At 53.9% G+C, this 23,924-nt stretch overlaps 1 protein-coding gene and 1 long non-coding RNA gene across 2 annotated transcripts; one reads left to right on the top strand and one right to left on the bottom strand.

Moving 5' to 3' along the window:
- Positions 1-84: 84 nt before the first annotated feature.
- Positions 85-5,960, top strand: LOC138728117 (uncharacterized). Its single transcript, XR_011338668.1, has 2 exons — positions 85-1,122; positions 5,534-5,960. It is a non-coding gene; the product is annotated as an uncharacterized lncRNA (long non-coding RNA).
- On the bottom strand, positions 3,376-22,949 carry HIP1R (huntingtin interacting protein 1 related). The gene is made up of 32 exons (XM_069871197.1): positions 22,808-22,949; positions 17,386-17,449; positions 16,835-16,977; positions 16,441-16,497; positions 16,118-16,198; positions 15,923-15,999; positions 15,562-15,623; positions 14,290-14,430; positions 13,776-13,833; positions 13,601-13,676; positions 13,274-13,411; positions 13,126-13,184; positions 12,982-13,054; positions 12,176-12,359; positions 12,013-12,101; positions 11,613-11,729; positions 11,090-11,191; positions 10,647-10,841; positions 10,245-10,392; positions 9,809-9,895; positions 9,429-9,536; positions 8,727-8,863; positions 8,025-8,135; positions 7,848-7,906; positions 7,519-7,549; positions 7,329-7,391; positions 6,776-6,876; positions 5,805-5,910; positions 4,875-4,998; positions 4,659-4,720; positions 4,318-4,506; positions 3,376-4,226 (listed from the first exon to the last, which is right to left on the bottom strand). The coding sequence occupies exons 1-32, from the start codon at positions 22,895-22,897 to the stop codon at positions 4,179-4,181; spliced, it is 3,180 nt and encodes a 1,059-aa protein (XP_069727298.1). The 5' UTR covers positions 22,898-22,949; the 3' UTR covers positions 3,376-4,178.
- Between the last annotated feature and the right edge of the window lie 975 nt (positions 22,950-23,924).

The raw sequence follows: 23,924 nt of genomic DNA, 5'->3' as shown, positions 1-23,924 counted from the left end.
GATCAGCAATGAGGGAGCTGGGCTGTCTTGCCAGGTAGAATGGCTTTGCCTTTTTGGATTTTTAGTTTCCTACAATGAGCCGAAATGGTGGAAGTGTTTACAGTCTTCACCTAGAAAAGCTGAGAGAAGGAGGAAGGCCACTGTTATTTGATAATAAGGGAAAAACTTAGATCTCAGCCAAGCCAAGTTAGGAGAAATGAATCAACCAAAGTTATTCAGGAGTATGAGTCAGAGGGCAGGAAGGACCTGATGTAATTTTCTGTGATGTCTGTCACTTTTAATAGCAAAGTGAAGTAAAAGTCTCACTGCAGAATAGCTGATAATATAGGGAAGAAAATCCCTTTTTTTAGTTGTTTCTTGATATGTTCTGTTTGTGGTGGCTGCGGAGATTTGATAACCTGCTGCTGGTGCAGAAATAGGGATCTACAAATAAGGAAACCTCGCGGAGCTGACTCAGTGCAGGTGGGTGAGGGAAGGGGTGATGTTATGTAAAAGCTGCAGCTCTGCAACCTGGCTCTTGTAAGAATTTGCAGCAATGCCCGTGGGCTGCAGCTTGAAGAAGGCGTGTACGGAAGAAAGAAAAGTAGAATGAAAATGGCAAGTGGTGTGTCAGTGTTGGATACTCTGGTAGTATTTCGTGTCATCCCTGCTTGTCCCTTCTCCTTGGGAGCCGGCTTTGGAGGCCATGCAAGCCTACGCAGATCCTGCAGTAACACGTGTCCCTGTAATTTGAGTCCTCTTCTAGTGGTATATTCATCAAGTCTTTTACAGGTGTGTCTGTTCACCTCTCTGAGGCTTTGCCACTAGAAACAAGGCATATGTTGCTTTGAGTTCTGAGGGATTTTTGTCTCACCTGAAGTTTTGGAGCAGCCTCATTGAGGCTGGTGTCCCAGCTGACACCTGGTCCCTAAAGCAGGTTGTCCCCTGGCAGCCTGTGGTGGGCTCTCAGCCCTACATGAGGACAAATCTTTCTTTTCCTCCCTATCTGCAGGATGAATCGCAGCCTGCTGAGACTAGAAGACAGTGCATTCCTTGATCTTCCTGTAAGCTGAGGGCTCCTTTTAGTGCTATTTGTCATCTCCAGGCTTTTCGAGGATGCTTTTTTCTGCACTCTTGTTGATGGTGAGTAGGAATTGGTTTTTTCCTCCAAAGCTAAGAACATTTCCTCTCACCACATCTGATTTCACACCTTGCTACGTGCCCAGAAAGTCGCACGTCGTTCCAGCAACCGCTGCTTGGCAAGGGCTAATTTCTCAGAGATCCATTAGTCTTGGGAGAATCGTGTAGAGGATGGGAGGTGACAAAGGGGCTTCAGCACTGGAAAGAGACTGCCTGGTTGAGGAGAAAATGCTGGTTTTGGTTAAATGTGGAGATGTGATAACGTTTCCACTCGCATACCTATGAGTATGTTAAATGATTTAACACCTACGAGGTGTTAAATGATTGTATGAGTGGCTAGTTCTGTATTTCCCAAGGCATTTTCCTGATTGAGCCATTCAGGAATCGCTGTTAACGAAACCAGGACTGCCTGGGCGTGTGTAACTCGTGCCATAGTCACTGCTGCTGGCAGACTGGGGAATAACCCACCTTGCAGATGGGTGGCTGCTGTTCCTGGCTTTAAGGGCTCTTAAAACTGTATGGTTACAGGAACTTTTTTAATGTGAATTCCTAGAGCATGTAACAGCAATGTTTTCTATTTGTATGCCTGATTTTAATGGACTTCTCCCCTCCAATGATCTGAGACACGGGTGTTTTGTAAACTTTCCTCTCTCTACCAGCAATGTTGTTACTCAACTCCAGCTGCTTTGTCTGCTCATGTTCAAACTAATTTGTGGTTATTGGAGATTTGGCTGCCGAGGGAGCCAAAAGGTGGGGAAAAGAGGCCTTTGATAACAGGCTGCTCAAAAGCTGCTTCAAGAAAAATAAACCGTACTGTACTAACCTTGGTGGGAGAGAGCAGAATGCCATATTTCCCAGCTTTCACGTGGTTATTTTCCCATTACTTTTGTTACAGGTGCTGAGTGAAATTTGTTCTCAGTAGTACATCAAGTTAACCATCTACCTCTCTCCAAAGATACAATGATGGTATTCAAAAAGTCATTAGCAAATAGGATCCTGTGTGGCAGGATGTCTTGATTCAATCTCAAAAGAAAGCTTTACATACACAGTTTGCAGTTGTGATCTTTTTTTGGCGTGGGTTTTTGGTTTTTTTTTTTTTTGTCTAGTACAAATAGCAAATCCTTCCTCAAAAGTGCAGAGTTAAGAAAATCTTAGCCTGGACAATAAGCTTAATTTTTGGTATAAAAATCTAGCACATAGGCAGAAGTGCACAGAAGGCACTTTAAGTGGCCTTATTTTTGCAATTTTTGAGACTTCATACACCTTGCCTGTTTTTTTTCTGCCATTTCTGGCAGTATCGATTCAAGTAAATCATAATGAAATGGTGTTGAACACGTTCCATTTACCCAGATCCTCATTCTCAAAACCACTTTTTATTTTATGTTTTAATTTCTTTTAACTTTAAATATAGCTGCGGCTAGACTTAGGGTAGTGAGATTGAAAAGTTATCATTCTTGATTAATCATTATTTCCATGATGAGATGTCAGGGAGCGCGTGGTTAGGGTGACGTCAGTCTCCCAGCAGATACATCTTTATCACCGTCTATAAATAGACTGTGAGCTACTGCAGAAAGCACTTCCTTGTACTACAAGGAAAGGTTTCTCAAAGAAATGAAACTCAGAGGTCTGGAGGTGCCCAGGTCGCTGCTGTAGCTCGATGTTGTCACTCCCAGTGGCAGCAGTGATGCAAGGGACGCTGCTGGGTGACCCTCTCCCTGCTCTCCTCCTTGCTGACTGCAAGAAGCTCGCTGTAGCTTCATGGAAAGGCTGAGAACACTAAAATTCTTTGAGTTGGAGATCTTGCAGAATTAGCCACTTACCTTGCCTGTTAACACCACTATTAACCTTTTAACATGGAACGTGCTTTATACATAAAATTGTTTGGGGAAGGAGAGTCGTTGCTTGCTACGCTGCCTGCAGTAGTTGCTCATAAAACCGTAAGGTTTGTTTTGTGATGTAACCTTGGAAATCTTAAGTCACTGTGAGGCTGCTATAAAACTAAAATAAATCATAAAATACCTTATAAATGTGTTTTCTTGAGGTGGAGTGATTTACAATTCCAGTTAACTACTCTATAGCCCATTGTTAATTACAGTAATTAAGAGCCACGGTTCATACACGGTTATATATATAAGTATACACGTATATATATATAAGTGAGTCGTGCTGCCTTCCAGGTTCCAGCTTGCTTCACCCAGCAGAGCCCCACGCCACAGCCCTGGCCCCTTCCCCACCGACCAGGCACCACAACACGTATTTTAAATATTGCTTCTTTAATAATCTACATCATGGTAGTAGCTCCAAGGGAAGATACAGTTGACAGGATTTTTCTTCTGCCCCCGCATCTCTCCACATCAGAAATCCCTTATTGCCGCAGACTTCTCTGTCCCCTGGCTCCTGTAGGCCACGGGTAGACTTGATTCTGCTAATTATCTTAAATAGAAAACATAATGCAATTGATCCCTGGATGTTGCTGTAGTCATAAAAAATAGAAAAGGAAAAAAAAATGTTTATATCCTTATTGCCAGTGTGTGACAGTAACTGCTTTTTTCCCTTCCAAAAGCCCTGCTCCTCGTGCCAGTTAAGGCAAAAATCTCCCTCTTTGCTGAGGGCTGATCCCATGCCAGAAAAAAAGTCAACTTATTCCTCAGGCTGAAAAAGGGGAATTTAAAAAACGGTAGCAAGAAAAGCCCAACAGTTTCCTACTTTAAAAACAGTCCACAGTTCTCTGAAAGGGTCTGAGCAGTACAGTAGAGCTACATTTACTGAAAACATCTAGTGCTGATACAGTAGTTCTTTAAAAAATTAACCCAAACGAACCCCAAATTAAATTAAAGCGGAAGAGCCGGCCGGGAGGGCAGCCCATGCCGCCCGGGGAGCCGCACAAACCCCCCAGCTCCGCGGTCAGGAACCAAGGGGAAGGCAAAAAAATACAAATAAAATAGAGAATTTTTAAAAACCCATCCAGTTCTCCAGGCCGGGTGGTAAGGAGACCCCCGCGCACGAAGGCACCAGCAGCGCGAAGGCAACGCGGTCTGCGGGAAACACAGCCAGGCCTGCTAGACGTTCACCCCGTGCGGAGGGTACAGGCCGGCGTCTCGCTCGGGCTGAAATGAGATGGGGGATAAAGGGAAATATCAGCCACTTGTGCTGTGAAGGCACCACCCTCGGGTTTAGTTACCCCCCCGTGGATCCTACCTCCCTGTGGCCGGGCTTCTGGGCCAAGGGGGGCTTCTTGAGGATGCCTCGCCTCGGGGCCGGGGCTGGCTTCACCTCCCCATCCTCCGCCACGTCATAGGTCCCAGCCAGGGCGTAGTGCTGCTTCCTCAGCTCGCCCAGGCGCACCCGCTCGCCCTCCAGACGCTTCTCCAGCTCCAGCACCTTCACCTGCATCCAAACAGCCACCCTGGTCCTGCGAATCCTGGGGACGTGAATCCCCCCCAAGCCCCCGCAATTTTCCGCCATCCCCAGCGCCGTCTGGATCAGGACCTCAGCCTGGCCCAAGGCCGGCAGCACCAAATCCACCCTCCTGGCTGTACCTGTGTTTCCATCTCTTCTTTCTTCAGCTTGATGAGGGACATGCCCGAAAAGTCCATGGTGTCTGTGGAGAAAAGGAGGCGTCCTTGCTGAGCACTCCCCTTGCAGAGGACCCTTACATACCAAACCAAATTCAGCCAGACACCTCAGGGTGTTCACCAGGACAAAAAGGGATTCAGGGTGTTTTTTCTCCTCCCCTTTCCTTGCAAAAACCTCACCTTTCTCCTCGATCTGCTCTTGACCCGACTTGGTGGACGCCACCACATTGGCTGCCATCTCATTGACGTTGCGTGAGCACTCCTGGAGCCGGCCCAGGTTCCTGCTGCTCTTCTCAGCTTTCACCTGCAAAGAGCACAGGGGTGGCTGTGGGTCCCCACCTCACCAGTTCCCACCAGCCCAGGGGAGCCCCCAGGCAGCCGCAGTCTGTGCAAGAGCACTGAGCACACCATGTCAGAACAGCCCTTGGGCATGAAAAAACTAGGGATGAGAAGGATGGATGGACAGATGGACATAAACTTATTTTTGCTGATCCCACCATGGCCAGACAAGGTGCCACCTGCAAGGTATTCAGCCACAGAACACCAGATCAGCTCCGCTCCCACCTCAGTCAAACACACATGGATCAGCAGCACCAGAGCTATTTATTTTTTTTTAACCATGCCCTTAATTTGAAAACCATCTGCTCCAAAAAGCAGAATGGGTCCTCCTCCCCTGAACCTGCATCCCCATTTGCTCACAGAAACCTCTAGACACCCCTTTCACCCACACCAACAGGAAAGGGTGGCAAGGACCAAAATCCACCATCCTCAATGCTGGCTCTTGCAGTTGCTTATTTGGGGTTTCTTGTTAGTTATTAACATTTTCTTTACATAATCAGCTTGACAGGAGGAAGACAGGAGGTTTTACACATCATCATTTCCAAGGCAAGCCCTGCTAGGTGTGGGAATATTAATGCAGGTGAAGACACATGGATTAAAATCACAGACTGTTGAAAAGAGTAAGAGCTTCTCTTCCTCCTCACTCCAGAAGATTTGTGGACAGGAGGAGCACACATTGCTGCCCAAAAGCATCCATGGGACTAAACTATGGGAATAAAATGACCTAAAACTTGACAAGCTGTATGCAGATGGTGCTGCTGGGACACTCACCTTGGAGGCGGCCACCAGCTGGGCTGTGCTAGCAGCGATTTCATGGGAGCAGACGATAAGTTCTTCATATTTGCCTGTATGGAGGACCACTCTGTCTGCTGACTCTCTGTGTGATGGATCAGAAGGGAGATTGTATTAGAGAGACTCGCTGAGCACTATGAAGCAAGAGCAGGTTATTTACGTCCTGCTGTAGCCTTAGAAATCAACACCACACTTTGAACCAGCAACTCTTGACGGTAATTATTTAAAGCTCGTTTACAAAGAAACTACTCAAAGTCCAGATCCAGAAATTTTGGACAGGTATTAACATTCAAAGGAGGTAGGATTGTGTGCTGGCATAGACATACCCTGCCCTGATGCCAACCACCCCATCCCATCACCCATTGAGGGAGGGGATTCTGCCCCCCTGTTCCTCTCTTGTGAGACCTCGTCTGGGGTGGTGTGTCCAGTTCTAGAATCCTCAACATAAGAAGGAGGTGGAGCTGTTGGAATGGGTCCAGAGGAGGCTACAAGGATGATCAGAGGGCTGGAGCACTTCCCATATGAGGATGGACTGAGAGAGTTGGGGTTGTTCAGCCTGGAAGAGAGAAGGCTCCGAGGAGACCTTCTGGAGACCTTCCAGTACCTGAAGGAGCTAAAAGAAAGCTAGAGAGGGACTGTTTACAAAGGCTTGGAGTGATAGGACGAGGGGGAATGGGTATAAACTGGAGAGGGGCAGATTTAGACTAGACACAAGGAGGAATTTCTTCACTATGAGAGTGATGAGGCCCTGGCCCAGGTTGCCCAGGGAAGCGGTGGCTGCCCCATCCCTGGAGGGGTTCAAGGCCAGGTTGGATGGGGCTTGGAGCCCCTGATCCAGTGTATGGAGGTGTCCCTGCCCATGGCAGGGGGGTCAGAACTGGGTGCCCGCACAGCTGTGCCTGGAGAGAAGGCTCCTGCAGTGGCTGTGGGAGAGGTCCCGGGGTACCTACACGAGCTGCGTGGCTCCCCATCCCACCGCCTTGGAGGCAGAGATCAGCCCTTCTGTCCAGCGTGAGTTCTTGGCATAAAACTCCTGAGTTGTTGCTGCCCCCTGTTGTTACAAGAATATTATGGCCTGTATTAACTCGTTTCTAAAATACAACAATATATAAATCCATATAAAATATCCATAAGAAATATAACAACATACAAATTCATATATAAAGCCATAAATCAAGAGATTGGTAGCATTTCTGTGCCCTTCAGGTCACTCTTACCGGCCTGCTTAAATATGTATCAAGAAAATCAGTTTTGGAGCCCCACACCTGTGAATTTAGGCTGGGTTTAAAACACACAAGCTAGGGTAATTCTTTAGATGGACAAGGTTTTACAAAGGTGACAGTGGTGTGTGCAGACAGCACAGGGCTGAGCAGCCTGTCTCCAGTGAGCAGGACTGCCAGAGTAACACAGAAACTGTGAAATTCCATGTGTTTCTGCAAATTGTGGGAAATTCTGCTGTATTTTATGGTGGTGGCAGAGATACGAGTGTAAGGGAGGACTTACCCGGCCGCTTTCAACTATCTCCTTTTGTAGGTTTGTAGATGTCAGTACAAGAAGTCTAATAGCCTGGAACGCAGAAAGAACAGGTTTGGGAGTTTGATGGGGATTTTATAGAGGATTGATGCTGCAGATGGTGGGAAGTTACAGTTTTGCACATTCCGTGATGTCCCAGTTAGGTTTCTGCAGTACTGACCTTCATTAGGTCTGTGCAGGAGTTCAGAATCCTGCAGGGAAACAAGAGAAAAGTATTCAGCATCCTCTGATGCCACATCCAGAGAAACGGGCTTTGGAGACCAGTCAGCCCATGAGTTATTTCTAAGCAGCCCATAAAGCAGTCGCAAACAACTGACTTAGACATGCAAGATCGATGTCCACCCTCCTAAAGTGAAGTTTGTCCTCAGCATCAGGACAACACAGCCCTGGGCTGCATGAGCAGCTTAGGAGCAGAGCCCAGCCCAGCAGGGCATGGGCACGGGACAGAAACCTGCTCACGCCTGCCACATGCCACCCCTCAAAACTCACCGTTCGTTCACTTCAAGCTTAACACCGGAGCTCTCGTTTCTGGCCTGGCTCATCATCTCCTGTTGGGAAATAGAAGAAGGAGGTTGGATGCCACCTTGCAAGGCAAGCAGGGTGGAGGAGAGATGGACACTGCTGCCCCAAGGCACCAAAATGGCCTGTCTGGCAGCCTCATCTCACCTCTATCCGCCTCACAGCATCCTCAATCGCCTCGGAGGTGGAGGCCATCTCCTTCTCAACCATGTCTCCCAGCTCTTCTTGCTTGATGTCTAAACTCTTGGGTCTCAGCTCCTGCCAGAGGGGGCAGCAACCGCCAGGAGTTTTTAGACAGAGGAAGAGAAGGGAATATTTGTAAGGAAGGACATCAAACCAAAGTATTTGACACACACGCACACACCCCCAGTAAAGAAAGCTGCAGCAGCAGCGCTCTGCAGACCACAGCTGTGGAGGCAGCGGTACCACCAACTTGCAGCAAACATGGCACAGGGACCTCAGAGTAAGAACTGCCCAAATCAAAATGAAAAAAAACCTCAATCACGGGAGCAATTTCAGCAGAGCAGAGCTCCAGAGGGCTCTGGAAAGCTGACACCCTTTGAATTAACAGCAGTTTAATGGAAAAGCCACCCCAAGGTGATCACTCCAACCCAGAGTATCCAATTTCAGCTCTGGACAACGCTGAAAAGCATGTTTTGTTTCATCACCTTCCTGGGATGCACCCAGAAGGCTGTGAGCAAACAAACATCCCACCTTGACAAACGCAGGCAACGTCCTGCTGCATTAACTCACAGCTTCAATTTTTCCTTTAGGAAATACCAGTGCCAGTAAATAACCCACCCTGGCAGGCCTGGGCGGGAAGGGGTTGTGCTGGGCTCCATCCCCTACCTGGGCCAGCTGCAGGACACCCCGCAGCGCTTGCCGCACGTCCCCCAGCTCAGCACAGCCCAGCGTCTGCTTGTCCTTCAGCTTGTCCAGGTAGTCCAGGCTCTGCTGCCCACAGTCCCGGCACGTCTCCATCAGCCCTGCAGAGTAGATGGGTCGGTGCAGGACCTCTCACTGGGCAAAGCATCCCTCCATCCCAGCCCTCCTTCTCCTCCTCCCCTCGGCCATGGAGATGACGCCAAGCACTGGTGGCATCCAACAAGTGTCTTGCAGAAGAGCACAAATCTGTTTCCAGGAGTAAAACGAGGTTCCTGGTGCAGGAAGGAGCACCAGAGGGGCAGGAATGGTGGGAAGGGGAGCATGGGGAGATGGGAGGTCCACGTTGTCCCCCCAGCCTTCCTTTTCATCCTCCTCTCAACCATGGAGATGACGCCAAGCACTGGTGGCATCCAACAAGTGTCTTGCAGAAGAGCACAAATCTGTTTCCAGGAGCAAAATGAGGTTCCTGGTGCAGGAAGGAGCACCAGAGGGGAAGGAATTGTGGGAAGGGGAGCATGGGGAGATGGGAAGTCCATGCTGTCCCGTGGAAAATCTGCCCCATATCCAGCCCTTGACAGAGAGGGCTTTGGCACAGCCGCCACAAAACCAAACCCCAAGAGGAACCCACTCCCCTCGACACCGACTGCGTCCACGCGCAGCACTCACTGTCAGCATGGTCGGTGGGAGCCAGGTGGGACGTGGCGCTGCCGTTCACGATGGTGTCAGATGCCAGGTGCGCAAAGAGGGCCAGAGCACCCACCAGCCCTGCGGCATCTGCAGGGAAGAGGACACAGGCACTGCTGGGCTGCGACCCACCCTTAAAGGCACCCAAGGATCAGTACAAGAACTTGGAGAGGCCGGTATTGACCCTTCCAGCTTGTAGGCTGCTCCTCAAACAAATGCACGGGGACCCTCCGTGCCACCCCCACACCCTCTCATCACCAGGGCATTGCAGGCTTGCAAACAGCCCCAAAGCAGCCAAGAGCTGCTGAATTTATAACAAAAGCAAGACGCAAGCAATGCCGCTGGTCCCCAGCCCCAGGTACCTGCCATGGAGGCCACGTACTGCGCGTGTCCGTTCTCCAGGGCATCCGTGGATTCCAGCGCTGCCTGCGCCCGGCTGAGCAGGTAATCTGCAACGAATTTAGCTTTGTTAGCATGATGAGGCTGCTGAGTGTCTGAAAGAGCGCAAGTGCAGACTCCATGAGGCACCACTGAGAGATAAATCGGTGATGGGGCCATGGCGATGGGGATCCTGTGTTTTACACAGCTCAGGTCCTCATGGCCCTGACCAAGGAACAGCACTAAAATACAAGCAAAATAGTGCTGGGATGAAATATACCCTATCAGTCCTGTGAAGAATACCCCAGCCCCTTGGGTGCAATGGAACAAAATGCTTTGGAGAAGCTGAGATGCAACGTTATCCATCTTGGAGGGAGAAGGGACTGTGAGTCGCAGCCTGTGCATTCAAGTGGGCCGTACCTGGGGAGCTGGTGCAGCGGACGTGCAGTGGGTCATCCAGCTTGGCCACCGCGTCACGTAGGATGCCCTCTGCCTCCCGCACCGTCTCCTGCAGGATGCTGAACTGGTCATCCAGCAGCTTCTGCTGCAGGCTCTGCTCCTGGTTGCTCTGCAGGGTGGGAGGAACGAGTAAGTCACACAAGTAAAGCACAGGACCCCCATCACCATGGCCCCATCACCGATTTATCCCTCGAGGACCCCTTTGCAGGATTAGACCCAAGCATTCCATTACTGCCAGGGCAAGTCACATCCCACCAGTTGTATCAGAAAAGGCTTGGCTGAGCCCCCGACTGCTCAGCACCCTCCAAACACGACTTGCCCCGGCAAACAGAGGGGCAGTGGGCTCTCCACACAGCACCGTACCTTCTCCAGGAGTCTCCCCTGCAGCTCGTGGATCTCCCTTGTGGCTCTGTCCGCTTCCTGGCTCAGCTGCAACTCCTTTTCCTCAATAAGGCCGCGTGTGGAGAGCAGCTCGCACTCCTTCTCACTCATGGAGCGCCTCAGCACCTCCTTCTCCGCATTCAAGGCCTCCACCTGGGCGCTGAGCTCTGCACCTGCCTGCCAGTTGGGCCAGAAGACCCTTGTCACTCGCCTGGCACCAAGTCATGAGCCCAACGGTTACGCTGGGGGAGCTGAGGACATGCCCAGCTCACGACACTGATGGGTTGTCCCTATGTTCCGCCACACGACAGCTCTCTAGATTACTCTTTGTACCACCGGCTCGGCAGCGGTGGCAGGCATGCCCTTTGGCATAACAGGGCTTTGTGATGGGGATTTGGGTGCATCCTGCGCTCCCGGCCTCGTACCTGCTTGGCGTGACTGAGCGAGCGCTGGGCCTGGTCCAGCTCATCCCGCCGGGCGTCCAGCTCCTGCCGCAGCTGCTCCATCTGCACACTCTGGTCCTCCAGCTGCAACCACGTTCCTGCGTCAGGGGCTGAGCTGCTGCAAACGTGCTCCAGCCCCGCTCAGCACCAGCACACGGCCAGGATGGCAGGAATGAATCCAGCCATGCTTTGCAAGAGGGGTTTTCAGAGTCTCAGGGGCATCTCCTGAAAAGGCTCCTTTCCCCAGGACAGGAATTTCAGGACCAGGAGCCAGCTTGGTCCCCCGAGAACAAACCCATCAATTTGCACAGGGGGAAGAACTGGCAGGTTTGGGCAAAAGAGAATGAAGTATGCATTGAATAACACCCTCCTGAGGAGCCAGGGCAGCTCTTTCTTTTCACTCCTACCCCCCAAACCCAAATTGTGTGCAGCCACCACACCTCCCAGACTGGGAAGGGTTTGGTGTGGGGCTGGCAGGGCCAGACGTGGGATCGTGCTGGCTCACCTTCATCTCAGCCTCCCGCTTGACCTGCTCCACCTGAAACGCCAGCTGCTCCTTGACGCGTGCCACCTCCTCCTGGCTCTGCTGCGTGACCGTCAGCTGCTTGGCGGTGTCAGCGTTCTGCGTGGGGACACGGGGCTTAGTGAGCGCTGGCAGGGAGGAAACCTTGCCGCTGCTGCTCTTGCTCTGTTCAAACTCTGCCTGGGGCCGTAGCTCAGAAACATCCTTTTCATGGCATCACACTGACCATCGGTGGACACAAATGCAAGGGGGGCCCCCCACCCCATGCTTAGAGGTGATGGTACCAATACAGGGTGAAGCTGGCCACGCACAAGCCTCAATGGCAGTGGCAGAGGGATGAAGACAGCAGTCAGTCCCTGCCTGGCACAGGCAGCAGCGTTACCTTCCTCAGGAGCTCAGCGTGCGTGTTGATGAGCTCACTGTGCTTCTCCTTCAGCTTTGTGTAGCGGATCTCGGTGGCGTTGGCTTTCTCTGGACACGGGGAGAAAACATCAGCACCCACACCACAGGTTTCCTGCAGCCAACGGGCACTATAGGGCACCTACTTTCTGCTTCAGCGCAGAGCCGCTGGGACCTTTCGCTGTCCAGCTTTGCCTTCTGGAGCCTCTCCAGCTCATCGCGCAGCTGCTCATTGTCCACCAGCGCCTTCTGCTTCTGCTTGCGCTGCTCCTCCACTTCACCCTCCAGGCTGTTCACCTGCGCCTTGAGCTGCATGATGTATCGCTGCGCCTGCGGGACACCCACCAGATCATCGAGTCCAACCATTCCTATCAAACACTAACCCATGTCCCTCAGCGCCTCGTCCACCCGTCCCTTAAACACTTTCAGGGAAGGTGACTCAACCACCTCCCTGGGCAGCCTCTGCCAGGGACCAATGACCCTTTCCGTGAAAAATGTTTTCCTGATGTTCAGCCTAAACCTCCCCTGGCAGAGCTTGAGGCCATTCCCTCTCGTCCTGTCCCCCGTCACTTGGGAGAAGAGCCCGGCTCCCTCCTCTCCACAACTTCCTCTTAGGTAGTTGTAGAGAGCAATGAGGTCTCCCCTCAGCCTCCTCTTCTCCAGGCTAAACACCCCCAGCTTTCTCAGCCGTTCCTCATAAGGCCTGTTCTCCAGCCCCCTCACCAGCTTCATTGCTCTTCTCTGGACTCGCTCCAGACCCTCAACATCCTTCTTGTCTCGCATGACTCCACCATATCTCCATCAAGAGTCACATCCTGGCACTGGGAGAGGCCCCAAAACATGTCGCTGAGTGCCAGGACCCGCTCTTGCTACATCCCTTCAGGGTTTCCACACTACAGCACCAAAACCCTCCACGCTTTCCAACTCCAGCCGCTTCCTGGCCAGGCCTTACCTCCAGTTTAATCTTCTCCATCTCCGCACGGAGCATGTCCACCTCCTTCTTCAGGCTCTCAATCTGTGCGTCCCTGCAGAAAGAGGCAGGTTGGCTCCCCACAGCAGTGGCCGCCCCACCCTGATCCCCCACAGACCCCCGTACCTGTTGTCGCGAATTCCATTGGGTGGCCCAAAGGTTTGTTCAAATATGTCTGAGGTGACCTGGGGAAAACCAAGGGTGCTGAGCTGAGCCAGGTTGTGGGGTCCTGTCTCCCTGTCCCAGGCTCCCCATCCCATCTCTGTGCCCTCACCTGTGGCTCTGTGGTAGAAGTCGTGCTGATCTCAATGAGGTTCTCTGGCTCCTCGTCCTCGGGGGCTTCCTCAGGGATGACAACTACTGGCTTCACGTGCTCGGCCAGCGCAGATGCCCGTAAGAAGTTTGGGGGGCTCTGCAAGGACAAGCAGTCACGGTGGCATCGCCTGGGGTTCCAGGGACTGCCAAGGGGAGGAAGGCAGCCATCCCCACGCTGCCAAGATGGGCCAGCAGGTCCCTCTGCAGTATCTCCCACCCCAAACGCATCCATGAGGACACCCCTTTGCACCCTGAAACATCACATATGACCAAAATCCCACCCTACCTCTGGCAGCCGGGGAATCTGGATGAGCCGCTTGAAATACAGCATGTCAGATGCTTTCTTAAAGAAGTTTTTGAGGCTGGAGAGGAGAGGAAGGAAAAATTGCTCACAGGGGAGACCAGGAGGAGGCTTGGCAAGAGGGAGGAGACCCTGCCAGCCCACCTTTGCCCCAGGTTACCTGCGAAACTGCTCGTGGAAACGGTCTCGGTGTCCCTGCAGCGTGTCGGCTGGCAGACCTGCGGTGACGAGGGCGACAGCCGTGACTGATCTGGGGCGGCAAATCTACGCACAAGTGCCCTGATCCCTCTGGATGCAAAAGCCAGCGGGGTTAAGGCCAGGTGGGAGCGGGATGTGAGGGGTCAGGACAGAAGCAGGGCGTCCCCATCCCTGGGATAGGGACCAGGGGTAAGGCACAGCAAGAGGCAGGTGTGGGAACCCTGAAATATTCGTGTGAGGCTCCTGGCACTACGCTGCTTGGCAACCCCACACAGGGGGCTGGCGGGCAAAGGCAGATCAGTTTGAATTCATTAAGGAAAAGCCCCTCTAATTCACTCATCTGGGATGCGTATGTGGGATGGAGCGGGTCCTTGGAGCCCGGCTGGGATACAGGGACACAACAATGGATGCCTCCATCCACACAAGCCTTGAGAATCCAGCCAGAAGCCTGACCCAGGGCCCCCCCAGGGACTCACAGGCGTGCAGCTTGAACATCAGCTTGACAGCGTAGTGGTAGAGGTGGCTGCAGTCCTGGATGACCTGGATGAGGGGGGCCAGGCGGCACTGCACCGCTGACATCTGCGAGATTGCCATCGAGGTGTTGAGCTGCCTGAAAACTGAAAGGTTGAGCGCGGTGAGGCACCGGCGCGGTGTTTGCAAAGCCATCCTGCTCCGGGCGACTTGGCTTGATCATTAACCACGATGGTTGTGGCTTTGCCAGGACATGGAGTAAACACTGAGGTTGCTGCCCGTCCTGTCCAGCTGAGTTGGAAACAACCCCGCTCCGTGCAAGAAAACCACTCAAAGGGAGCACGGTGGCAGAGAGGAGGGGGTGCTCAGCTCTGATCTTGATTCCCTGACCCCAGAAAAGAGGGATTTAACCTCAGGATGATGCGAAGGCAGGACAGCTGCCCTCAGGAGCTGCCACTGCACAACGCAGCCGGGGAGGGTGAGGGGTTTTGCTCCAGTGTATTTCATTGTGCAAAGAGCTGGGAGAGCATCCCAGGACAGGGGACAGACCCGCTGGCACCGCAGCCTGATCTGCCCCGGCTAGGAAACGGATCCCTTCCCTTGGCAGAAATCCAGACAGCATATCCACTCTGGCTTCTTCCCCACTCAGCTTTAAAGTATTTATGAATATAAATTCTCTGTATAACTGGGTCAGGAGGAGAAGCGGGAGGCTGACGGGAGCACGGTCTCTCCCGCTGTGCCCTGTTTTCCAGGGCAACTCTGTGTTCCTGACTCACAACAGAGGAAGAAAACACCACATTTTTAAGCCATCTAAAAATTCCTGGAGAAGGAGGCGAGAAAAGCAAACATGTACATGGGCCTCCAGCCCTCCCCGGAGGTTTTTCAAGGAGGGGAAATGAGTATTTAGAAAGAAGTACAGCCCCATCCTCTGCTTTGGGGGGACAGAAAGGGCTTGGGTAACACGTATGATTAACACAGTTGTGCCAAAAAGAAATAAAAGCCTATTTCAGAGCAGCACTGCTCTGAAAGCAACACTCTGCTTTGCTCAAGTAGTCTAAAACCAGGCACAATCCTTAAATATTTTCCTACAACCACCTCTACAGAGCATCAACAGGGGAATTCAGCCAAGAAACAACCTCAGAAATCTCACCGGAGGAGGGAGAAGGACCTGAGCCTCTGACCTCAGTCTCCCCAGCAGGAACTTCATTCCCGACCAAAGAGTGAAACTATTGCTCAAGAGCCCCGGGGTGAGTGGGAGGGACCTGCCACCTCCTCACCTGACTCCGATAGCTTCAGCTCCCAGTCCAGGTAGTCGAACAGCTCAACAGTCAGCTGGAAGCTGCCAAGAAATACCAAAACCCTGTCACCCTGTGGCAGAAACATCCTTGCTCTGGCTGCTCCTGCTCACTGCAGGTCCTCACGATGGCAAGGACTCAGATTGACATGAGCTAGGTGGTTTTGCTCCCTTCATTTAAGCTCCTCAGCACTCTGTGGGTGCAGGAGGATTCAGCCACCATCTGATCAATTTATAAAATGCTGATGGCTGCCCTGAACAGGAGTCGTTTCATTACCAGGACGCTGCAAGCTGGGCAGCACGGAGCCAGCAACCGGGCACTACGCTCCTGCCACGACACTCACATGTTGTTCACATCTGTCCCTGCCGTCTTTTCCAGCACCTCATCCGACACTTCAAGGCCTGGAGGGAACTCGGGATGCTTTGTAAAGGAAAAAAACAAAACAGCAGCTGCTGATAATATTTTTGCTTCTGTGACTCAACCCCCAGTGAAGCCCCATGCCCCGGCACAGCAGGGTCTGGAAGCAGCAGTCTCTTACCTTGGTGTGGAAGGAGATCTTGGTGAGCAGGAGCCGTGTGTAGATGCTCACCAGCTGCCCGTACCTGTCGTGCAAATGGCCCTGCCAGAGACATGAGGGGAAACGTGGTGAATCCAGAGTGAATCCAGAGCGATGCTACCAGATTTGGCAGAGCCCGCGTGTGCTGGTGAATCTGCACCAGCTCTATGGCTCTCACCTTTCACCAGGGGTCAGAGGCTATGGGTTATTTCAGGTGGGGATTTTCTGCCCCGTGCCTGCAATGCTTTTCAGCACCCACCTCCAAATCCCTCAGAAGGCACAAATCTCTGCTCCACCCCACTCACCCACAGGTCCCCTGTCTCTCGGATATTGCTGCGGTACCTCTGGCAGTCTTGGAGGACCTGGGAACAAAAGCAGGAGGGATGCAGCATGGTGAGGCTGGTGTGAAACTGGCCGAGTGCACGACTGCCTGCCCTAAAGCTGGGGAAGGGGACAGATCCATCTCCTCACACCACTCCCCCTTTGTGAGAAGTTCAAGCCCTTCAAGGGCAACCAGAAGTTGAGGCTTTGCACGGGGAGGTTTCAAAGATGCAAGATAACAGAGCGCTTCACAGCCCCACAGCCTGAGGAAGCAGGCAGGGAAGGAAACTCACCCTCTGCACAAAGGGATGTCAGCAAGAGCCAAAAAATCTCCCCCTGCCAACAACATAGGAGGGACATTGCGGAGGGGACACTCACATTGGGGTGGCCATCACGCAGGACCTTGTGCAGGACATGGCAGAACTTCCAGCTGAGGATGGCGCTGCTGGGCAGGGGCAGCCCGATGGCGTAGGACCAGAAGGTGAACGCTCCCTTCTCGTGGTGCGTCCCCAGGATGATCCCTTCCTCATGGGTCAAGGCCAACTGGACACACATGGGAGCAGGAGGCAGACAGGACCATTCCTGTTCAACTTTCATTAAAAAGAGGACAAGCACCGAGTGTACAGCAGGCACAGAGACGACCAGCACAATGCTGCACCCACAGGTAAAACCCCCATCTACTTTTTCCCCTGCTGCAGGGTACACCAGGTCCCTTCACATTTTATTGCTAAGTAAATGCAGTATTATTGCACTGCCCTTCTTTACATTTTCACTGATGGGTGAGCCTATAAGACATCAACCCCAAACAAGCTCTGCGTGGATCTCCCCTCTCCCAAACCACCCTTGGCTCCAGCCCTGTAGGGTAAAACCCCTTCTGACTCTGCACTGGATCTTCTTGTGCCATGCAGGTGAGCAGAGGGAAAGGATACGGCGAGCATGTTTCTCCTTCACTGGTGCTTCCTGGGTATTTATGGCTTTGCTGATGCTGATGGCCTGCAAGAGAAGGAGAGAAGAGCTGTCAGACATGGCGCAATCCTTGCAGCTACCACGTCGCCCTCAGTGAAGCTCTTTTGGGGAATATCTTGAATTTTATAACACATTTGTCACCTCAAAGCCATTTGCAACACATCAAAATAGGCTTTTTTATCTGCAAACAAAGTAGCCCATTAAAACCCTGCATCCCAGCATGATCGCTGGGAGCTGGGACGCAGCCACAGAGGCTCCGTGCTGTCACTATCCCAGGAAACAAATCTGTGCATTTTTTGCAGCCAGAACTCAGCATCGTGCCCCAGGAGCATTAAAGAACAACAGAGAGACACTACATTCCAGGGTTGTTTGTCTAATCACAAGGAGCCTTTGAACCAGGGGGTGGTGGGTTTTGATGCTGCTGCTGTGTGCGAACAACACATGGGGAAAACACAGCCCCCAAAAGGAGGGAGTGGCAGCCACGATACCCATTTTAACAGAACAAAAATCCAGATGAATGCGATTCTCAGAGGAGGGCAATGTATATTTTAATGTGCTTGATCAAAGCACTCTTCAAAGTATAGTTTTATTTCAAACGATGACCCCAGACAGGGGTCGGCTGCACCTTTTGCATGATGACAGGCTGTGAAACCGAGCTGCTGTGATCGATAAGGATCTTCCTCCTCCTTGCCAGGTCCCTGCAGACGTAACTGAGCAGCTTCACCCTCACACCAGTGCCTGTGTCCAGAAGCCCTCAGTCAAAGGCAGAGGAAAAAGGTCCCAGCTCGGAGGGCAGGAAGCGGCCCCAGCGATGGTGCTCGCGCCGGAAGAGAAACCTGGTCCCTCCCTGCAGCCCCACAAGCCATAAAACCTTATAAAAATCTTATCTCCGGTTCCAGGGATGTTCTTCAACACGGCTGCTTGTCCAGGTGCTTTCCTGCAGGAGGAGGAACTTGACGCCAGGTTATCAAGTGCTCCTGACTTATGCAGGAGGAACCCAACGCCTTCCCATAGGGGCGATGCTGCAGGTGTCGATGCACCAAATCTGACCCCAATGAGCCCAAAATATCTGCACCCACGAGCTGGGCAAGACAGCAGCCAAACCACTGTGAATTCATATTGAAAAGTAAGCCAGCCCCAAAGCGCTGAGCCCCGCCGCTGGGAAAAGACACCAGTTTTGGTTTCTCACACTAGGGAAAGCCCCGGCGTTACCTTGCCATGTGGGGCCATAAAGCAGCAGAGTTAAGCCAGTGACTTGCTGTAATCCTCTTATCCCCGAAGGTTAACGAGCACAGAGTGCCTAGGAACAGGCGCTGGCAGAGCAGCCGCCTCTCCCAAAGCACATGGCACCTCCAGAGCCACCCAAAAGCCTGGAGCCAGTGGAGAGGTTGCATCCTCAACCACGACTCAGCCAGCAAGACGTGCCATGGGTTCTCCTGGTACAAAACCAGAGAGCAATAAGCTCATGGGTTTGCAAGGTGGGGCTTGGAAACCCATCTTCCAGCAAAGAGCTGCTAAAGGGGTTATTATATCTTATCCTGAGGCAAGAGGAGGCACAGGTGGGTGAGGGCAGACCCCTGGGAAAGGAAACACTGTCCCACGTAGCAGGGGACAGGAGCTCAGCCACCCAGCGCTGCCTGGCAGGATGGGGATAGAGCTGGGACCCAGCTGGCTTGTCCCAAACCCAGGCTGTAATTCCCATTGGTGCCGGTGGTTTTATGGTGTTTATTGCCCATAACCTCATTTCCAGCCCGACCAGCCAAAATCCAGCCCGGGAGCTGCCAGAGAAGCTGGTTTCACCCTTGGTGATTCAACACAGAGGTTTCACCTGAGCTATTTCACGTCCAGCGCAGAGGAGCAGAGCAGTGCAGGGACAGCCCCCAGCACTGCCAGGACAGAGACGCCACATCCAGCGTGGTCCCAAATAAACCACAGTGGCACCAAACCAATGCCAATGCCCTAGGGCTGCCGAATCAGATGTGCTTTGGCTGGGTCCAAACCCTGAGCTGGCCAAGAGAAACCCAAAAAGAGGATGGTGGAATCAGAGATGGGGACACGGTGATGCTGCAGCCTGGACCCACGAGCCTTCAGGATGGTGCTGCCAGCTGCCTGCAAAGCTGGCAGTAGAGGAGAGCTGAAAGCGGGGGGATTACCCTTAGCCTCGCCTGCAGGGACATCATTGGCACATCTGGAGATGGGCAGGTCCTGGTTATCACTGCAGGTGCGCAACCAGCCTGACCGAAACCTTCCTGTCACCTGGGGATGGTTCCCCGTGGCCATCGGGGAGTGGTGCAACCCCAACCCCGCTGGCAGAGGGGTCCAACCCCAAAACCTGCCCGGCCGCAGGTCATGGGAGCCCACAAGGGTGCAGCCTGAACACCTTACTCACAGCCCTCACGTACCAAGCCGGTGACTAAAGCTGGGATCAAAGCGCCCAAATGAAGGAGCACAGTTTACATCCACCCTTTCTTTCCAGGCTGCTTTTAATTATGGCACGATCCTCCCCACCCACGGCTCCCTGAAGCCCTGGAATCCCGCAGGGCTGCAATCTCCACCCGGCAGGTGGATGCCGGGTCCTGGTGCGACGACGCTGCGGCGAGGAGAGCATTTTTGGCAGCAGAACGTGGAGCTGGAAACCTCCCCGGCTGTGGCGCAAGGGCTGCCGGATCAGCTCAACTGCAAACTGCCACCCCAGAGGTCTCTTCCTAATGCTTCTCCCTCACAAACTGCACCAAAAAGAAGCACCACCTGGCAGTCGTGCACGTTGTATTCCTCGTGGCACTGGAGCTCGCTGGATTTTTAACCTTCTTGTTTAAGAAAAGCAAAAATTGCTACAGAAAAGGGCAAGTTTTACCTCCTGCCCGGCTGCAGAGCAAGCACCTGCTGCGGGACAGTGGCCTCCCACATCTGCATCACCCTGAAGGCGATCTGGAAAAGCATTTGCAGGGAACATCGGTGGCCTGCATGCCACCCGTGAGCACCCAGAATCCCACCAGGGCTGGCAAACCCCCACCCGCACCCACCAGCATCGCCCCAGCCTCCACGGGTGAAAGGAGATGGGGCCCTTGGGTTCAGCAGCATCGAAGGTTCACGCTCCAAGGCAGCGTGAGCTCCTCAGCAGCAAAGGCGCGCAGAGGGGACGTGCCACCAGCCTCCCCACGATAGAAAGGCAACTGGCAGCCATCCCCCAGCTGCTATAATTAGACATTAAAGGGAGATCAATATCCACGTGCTGACATTGGAAGGGTTTTGCTCTCACTCGAAGCACTGCTACAAGAAACCACGTTAGGATAAAGCTCCTTCCAGATACCTTTTTACCAGCAACTGCTAAAAACCTAAGTTCTGCGTGGCTGATGTGACCGTCAGCCAGTGAGCACCAGGTTTAGCACGAATAGAGAGCGACCTCCTGCGTGGCTCTGCCCAAGGCATCCCTGCCACTATGAGCAAAATAGCACCTGTGTGGGGCACAAATCCCCCTGAAAAGCCCAAAATATCGTGGAAAGGTGGAAAGGAGGGAGAAAGGACCCGCTCGTGCCCAGCTGGCACAGGCTGCCCTTCAGCGCACGAGGCAGCACGGCCGCTGTGATTATTTATCAGCGGTGCCCAGTGGGACGACTGAAGGAGACACGTCCAGAAGGAACTGGATTTGCCGGTTTTCTTGTGTTGCTCCCCAAACCCAAGCAGCTCCGCTTGCTACCCAGAGTGGCCGAGCGGCACCGTGACCCCACGAGACCTGAAAACGCCGCCTGCCTTTGCTGGTGCTCTCCAGAGCCAAACCAGCCCAGGAGCCAGAGAGGGAGCAGTGAGCCTGTCCGTCTGTCCATCCCTGCCCGCGGCTGTTGGAGTAATTAACGTCTCAGCAGCCGTACGCCAGTCTCATCACTGCCCAAGCATCACCCACCGCACAGAGACCACAGGAAGGGCTACAGAGACCCCGTCCAAGCCGAGCACCACGGGGAGCAAACGTGTTGGGGCTCTCTATTCACTCCACCACCCTCCCCGGGGCTGAGCACCCCGACCCCCATCGGGAGGACCCTCCTGTCACCCAGCCCTGGTGCAAAACAGCCCCCAGTTTAGCCGGGGCAGCCCGTGCCACTGTGGGGCCAGGACCAGGGGCACAGCAGGGATGCAGGGATACGCGATATCGGTGCGGCGGGCACCAGGGCAGCCCGAGCTGCCACGGGGCTGGAATTGGGAGCATGGCAGGGATGCCATGGTGGGTAGCAGGGCATCCCGGGCCACCACGGGGCCAGGACCAGGGTCACAGCAGGGATACAGGGATGCAGGATACTGATGTGTGGGCACTGAGGACAGCCTGTGCTCCTACTGGGCTGGAGATGCGGGCACAGCAGGGATACATGACACCACTGTGCTGGACACCAGGGTAGCCCATGCCACCAGGACAAGGGGCACAGCAGAGATTCAGGATATCGGTGTGGTGGGCACCCTGTACTGCTACTGGGCTAGAACTGGGGGTGCAGCAGGGATGCTGGGATGCAGGATATCGGTGTGGTGAACACGCAGACACCCCATACTGCTACTAGGCTGGAACTGGGAGCACAGCAGGGATGTGGGATATCAGTGTGGTGGGCACCCTGTACCGCTACCAGGCTGGAACTAGGGTTACAGCAAGGACGCTGGGATGCAGGATATCAGTGTGGGGGTACCAGGGCAGCCTGAGCTGCCACAGGGCTGGAACTGGGGGACAGCAGGGATGCAGGACATCGGTGTGGTGGGCACTAAGGACAACCCGAGCAGCCACAGGGCTGGAACTGGGGGCACAGCAGGGATGCTGGGATGCAGGATAGCGGTGTGGTGGGCGCCAGGGCAGCCTGAGCTGCCACAGGGCTAGAACTGGGGGACAGCAAGGATGCAGGATATCGGTGTGGTGGGCACTAAGGACAACCTGAGCCACCACAGGGCTGGAACTGGGGGCACAACAGGGATGCAGGATCCCGGTGCGGTGGGCACCAGGGCAGCCTGAGCTGCCACAGGGCTGGAACTGGGGGCACAGCAGGGATGCTGGGATGCAGGATCCCGGTGCGGTGGGCACCAGGGCAGCCACCGGCACAGCCATTAAACTTTCCCCGGTCGCTCCCGCCGCTCTCTGCCCGCCGATAAGGCCCGGGAGGGTGCGGGGAGGACACACAGACACACGCAGACAGACACACACACACCCCCTCCTCCGTCTGCCCCAGGCTCTGCTGCCCCCGGGGCAGGGTCCGTCCTGGGAGGAGGCGATGGGGCAGGCGGGGGTTGGGGGGGGAGACAGACAGACAGACAGACAGACAGACAGACAGCCGAGCCGCCCCGGGGAATCCCCACCGCCCCCTTTTCCTTCTCCCTTTCCCCCCCCCCCCAGCCCCCGCGCAGCCGCCTCCTCACCTGGTTCTTGTCGAAGTGCTCCCGCTCGGCCTCCAGGCTGTGTCCGCGGCGGCTCAGCACCCGCGCCGGCACGTTCTTGATGCTGTTCATGGCGGGCCGAGCCCCGAGCCCCGGGCAGGCACCGAGCGGCGGCTCCGCCCGCCCCCGCCCCGCCCCGCGCCCCGGGCCCGGCCCCACGGCCCGCCCCGGCCTGGCGAGGGGAGGGCGCTGGGAGGGCGGAGAGGGGCTCCGGGGGCTTTAGGCAGGGAGGGAGCTTAAAAATCAGCCAGTTCCAAGCCCCTGACGCCTCCCGCCAGACCAGGGCTGTTCAAAGCCCCGTCCGACCCGGCCTTAAACACCTCCAGGGATGGGGCAGACACTGCCCTAGGCAGCCAGTGCCTCAGCGCTCTCATCGTGAAGAAATTCCTCCTTATGTCTAGTCTAAATCTGCCCCTCTCCATTTTATGCCTATGCAAACAGTCCCTCCCCAGCTTTCTTGTAGCCCCTTCAGGTACTGAAAGGTTCCTGTAAGGTCTCCCCAGAGCCTTCTCTTCTCCAGGCTGAACAACCCCAACTCTCTCAGCCTGTCCTTGTACAGGAGGTTCTCCTCAGATCATCTTTGTAGCCTCCTCTGGACCCGTTCCCGCTGTTCCATAGCCTTCTTATGTTGAGGATTGCAGACAGGACAAGGGGGAATGGTTTTCAGCTGAAATAGGCGAGATTGAGATCTTACGAACAAATGTTTTGGTGTGAGGGTGGGGAGGCCCAGGCTGCCCAGAGCAGGGGTGGCTGCCCCATCCCTGGAGGGGTTGAAGGCCAAGTTGGATGGGGCTTGGAGCACCTGGATCCAGCAGGAGGTGTTCCTGCCATGGGAGGGGGTTGGAACTGGTTGGCTTTGAGGTCCCTTCCAACCCAAACCATTCTATGATTCTATGAGCAAATACACACACAATACACGTGAGACTCGGAGCTTCATTACCTCCTGCTTCTCCATCTTCCCTTCAGAAAAGAAAAGCAACAGCCGAGAGCACATCCACTGCTACGGAAAGCAGGCCACGGCTGGACAGAAGCTTTGTTTTCTCCAATAATAACTCAATACGAGAATACAATAGCAAAGGCGCTCCCGGGAGTATCTGTA

Source organism: Phaenicophaeus curvirostris, chromosome 17, assembly GCF_032191515.1.
Source record: "Phaenicophaeus curvirostris isolate KB17595 chromosome 17, BPBGC_Pcur_1.0, whole genome shotgun sequence".
Lineage (NCBI taxonomy): Eukaryota > Metazoa > Chordata > Aves > Cuculiformes > Cuculidae > Phaenicophaeus > Phaenicophaeus curvirostris.
This window is presented reverse-complemented; position numbering and strand designations above follow the sequence as displayed.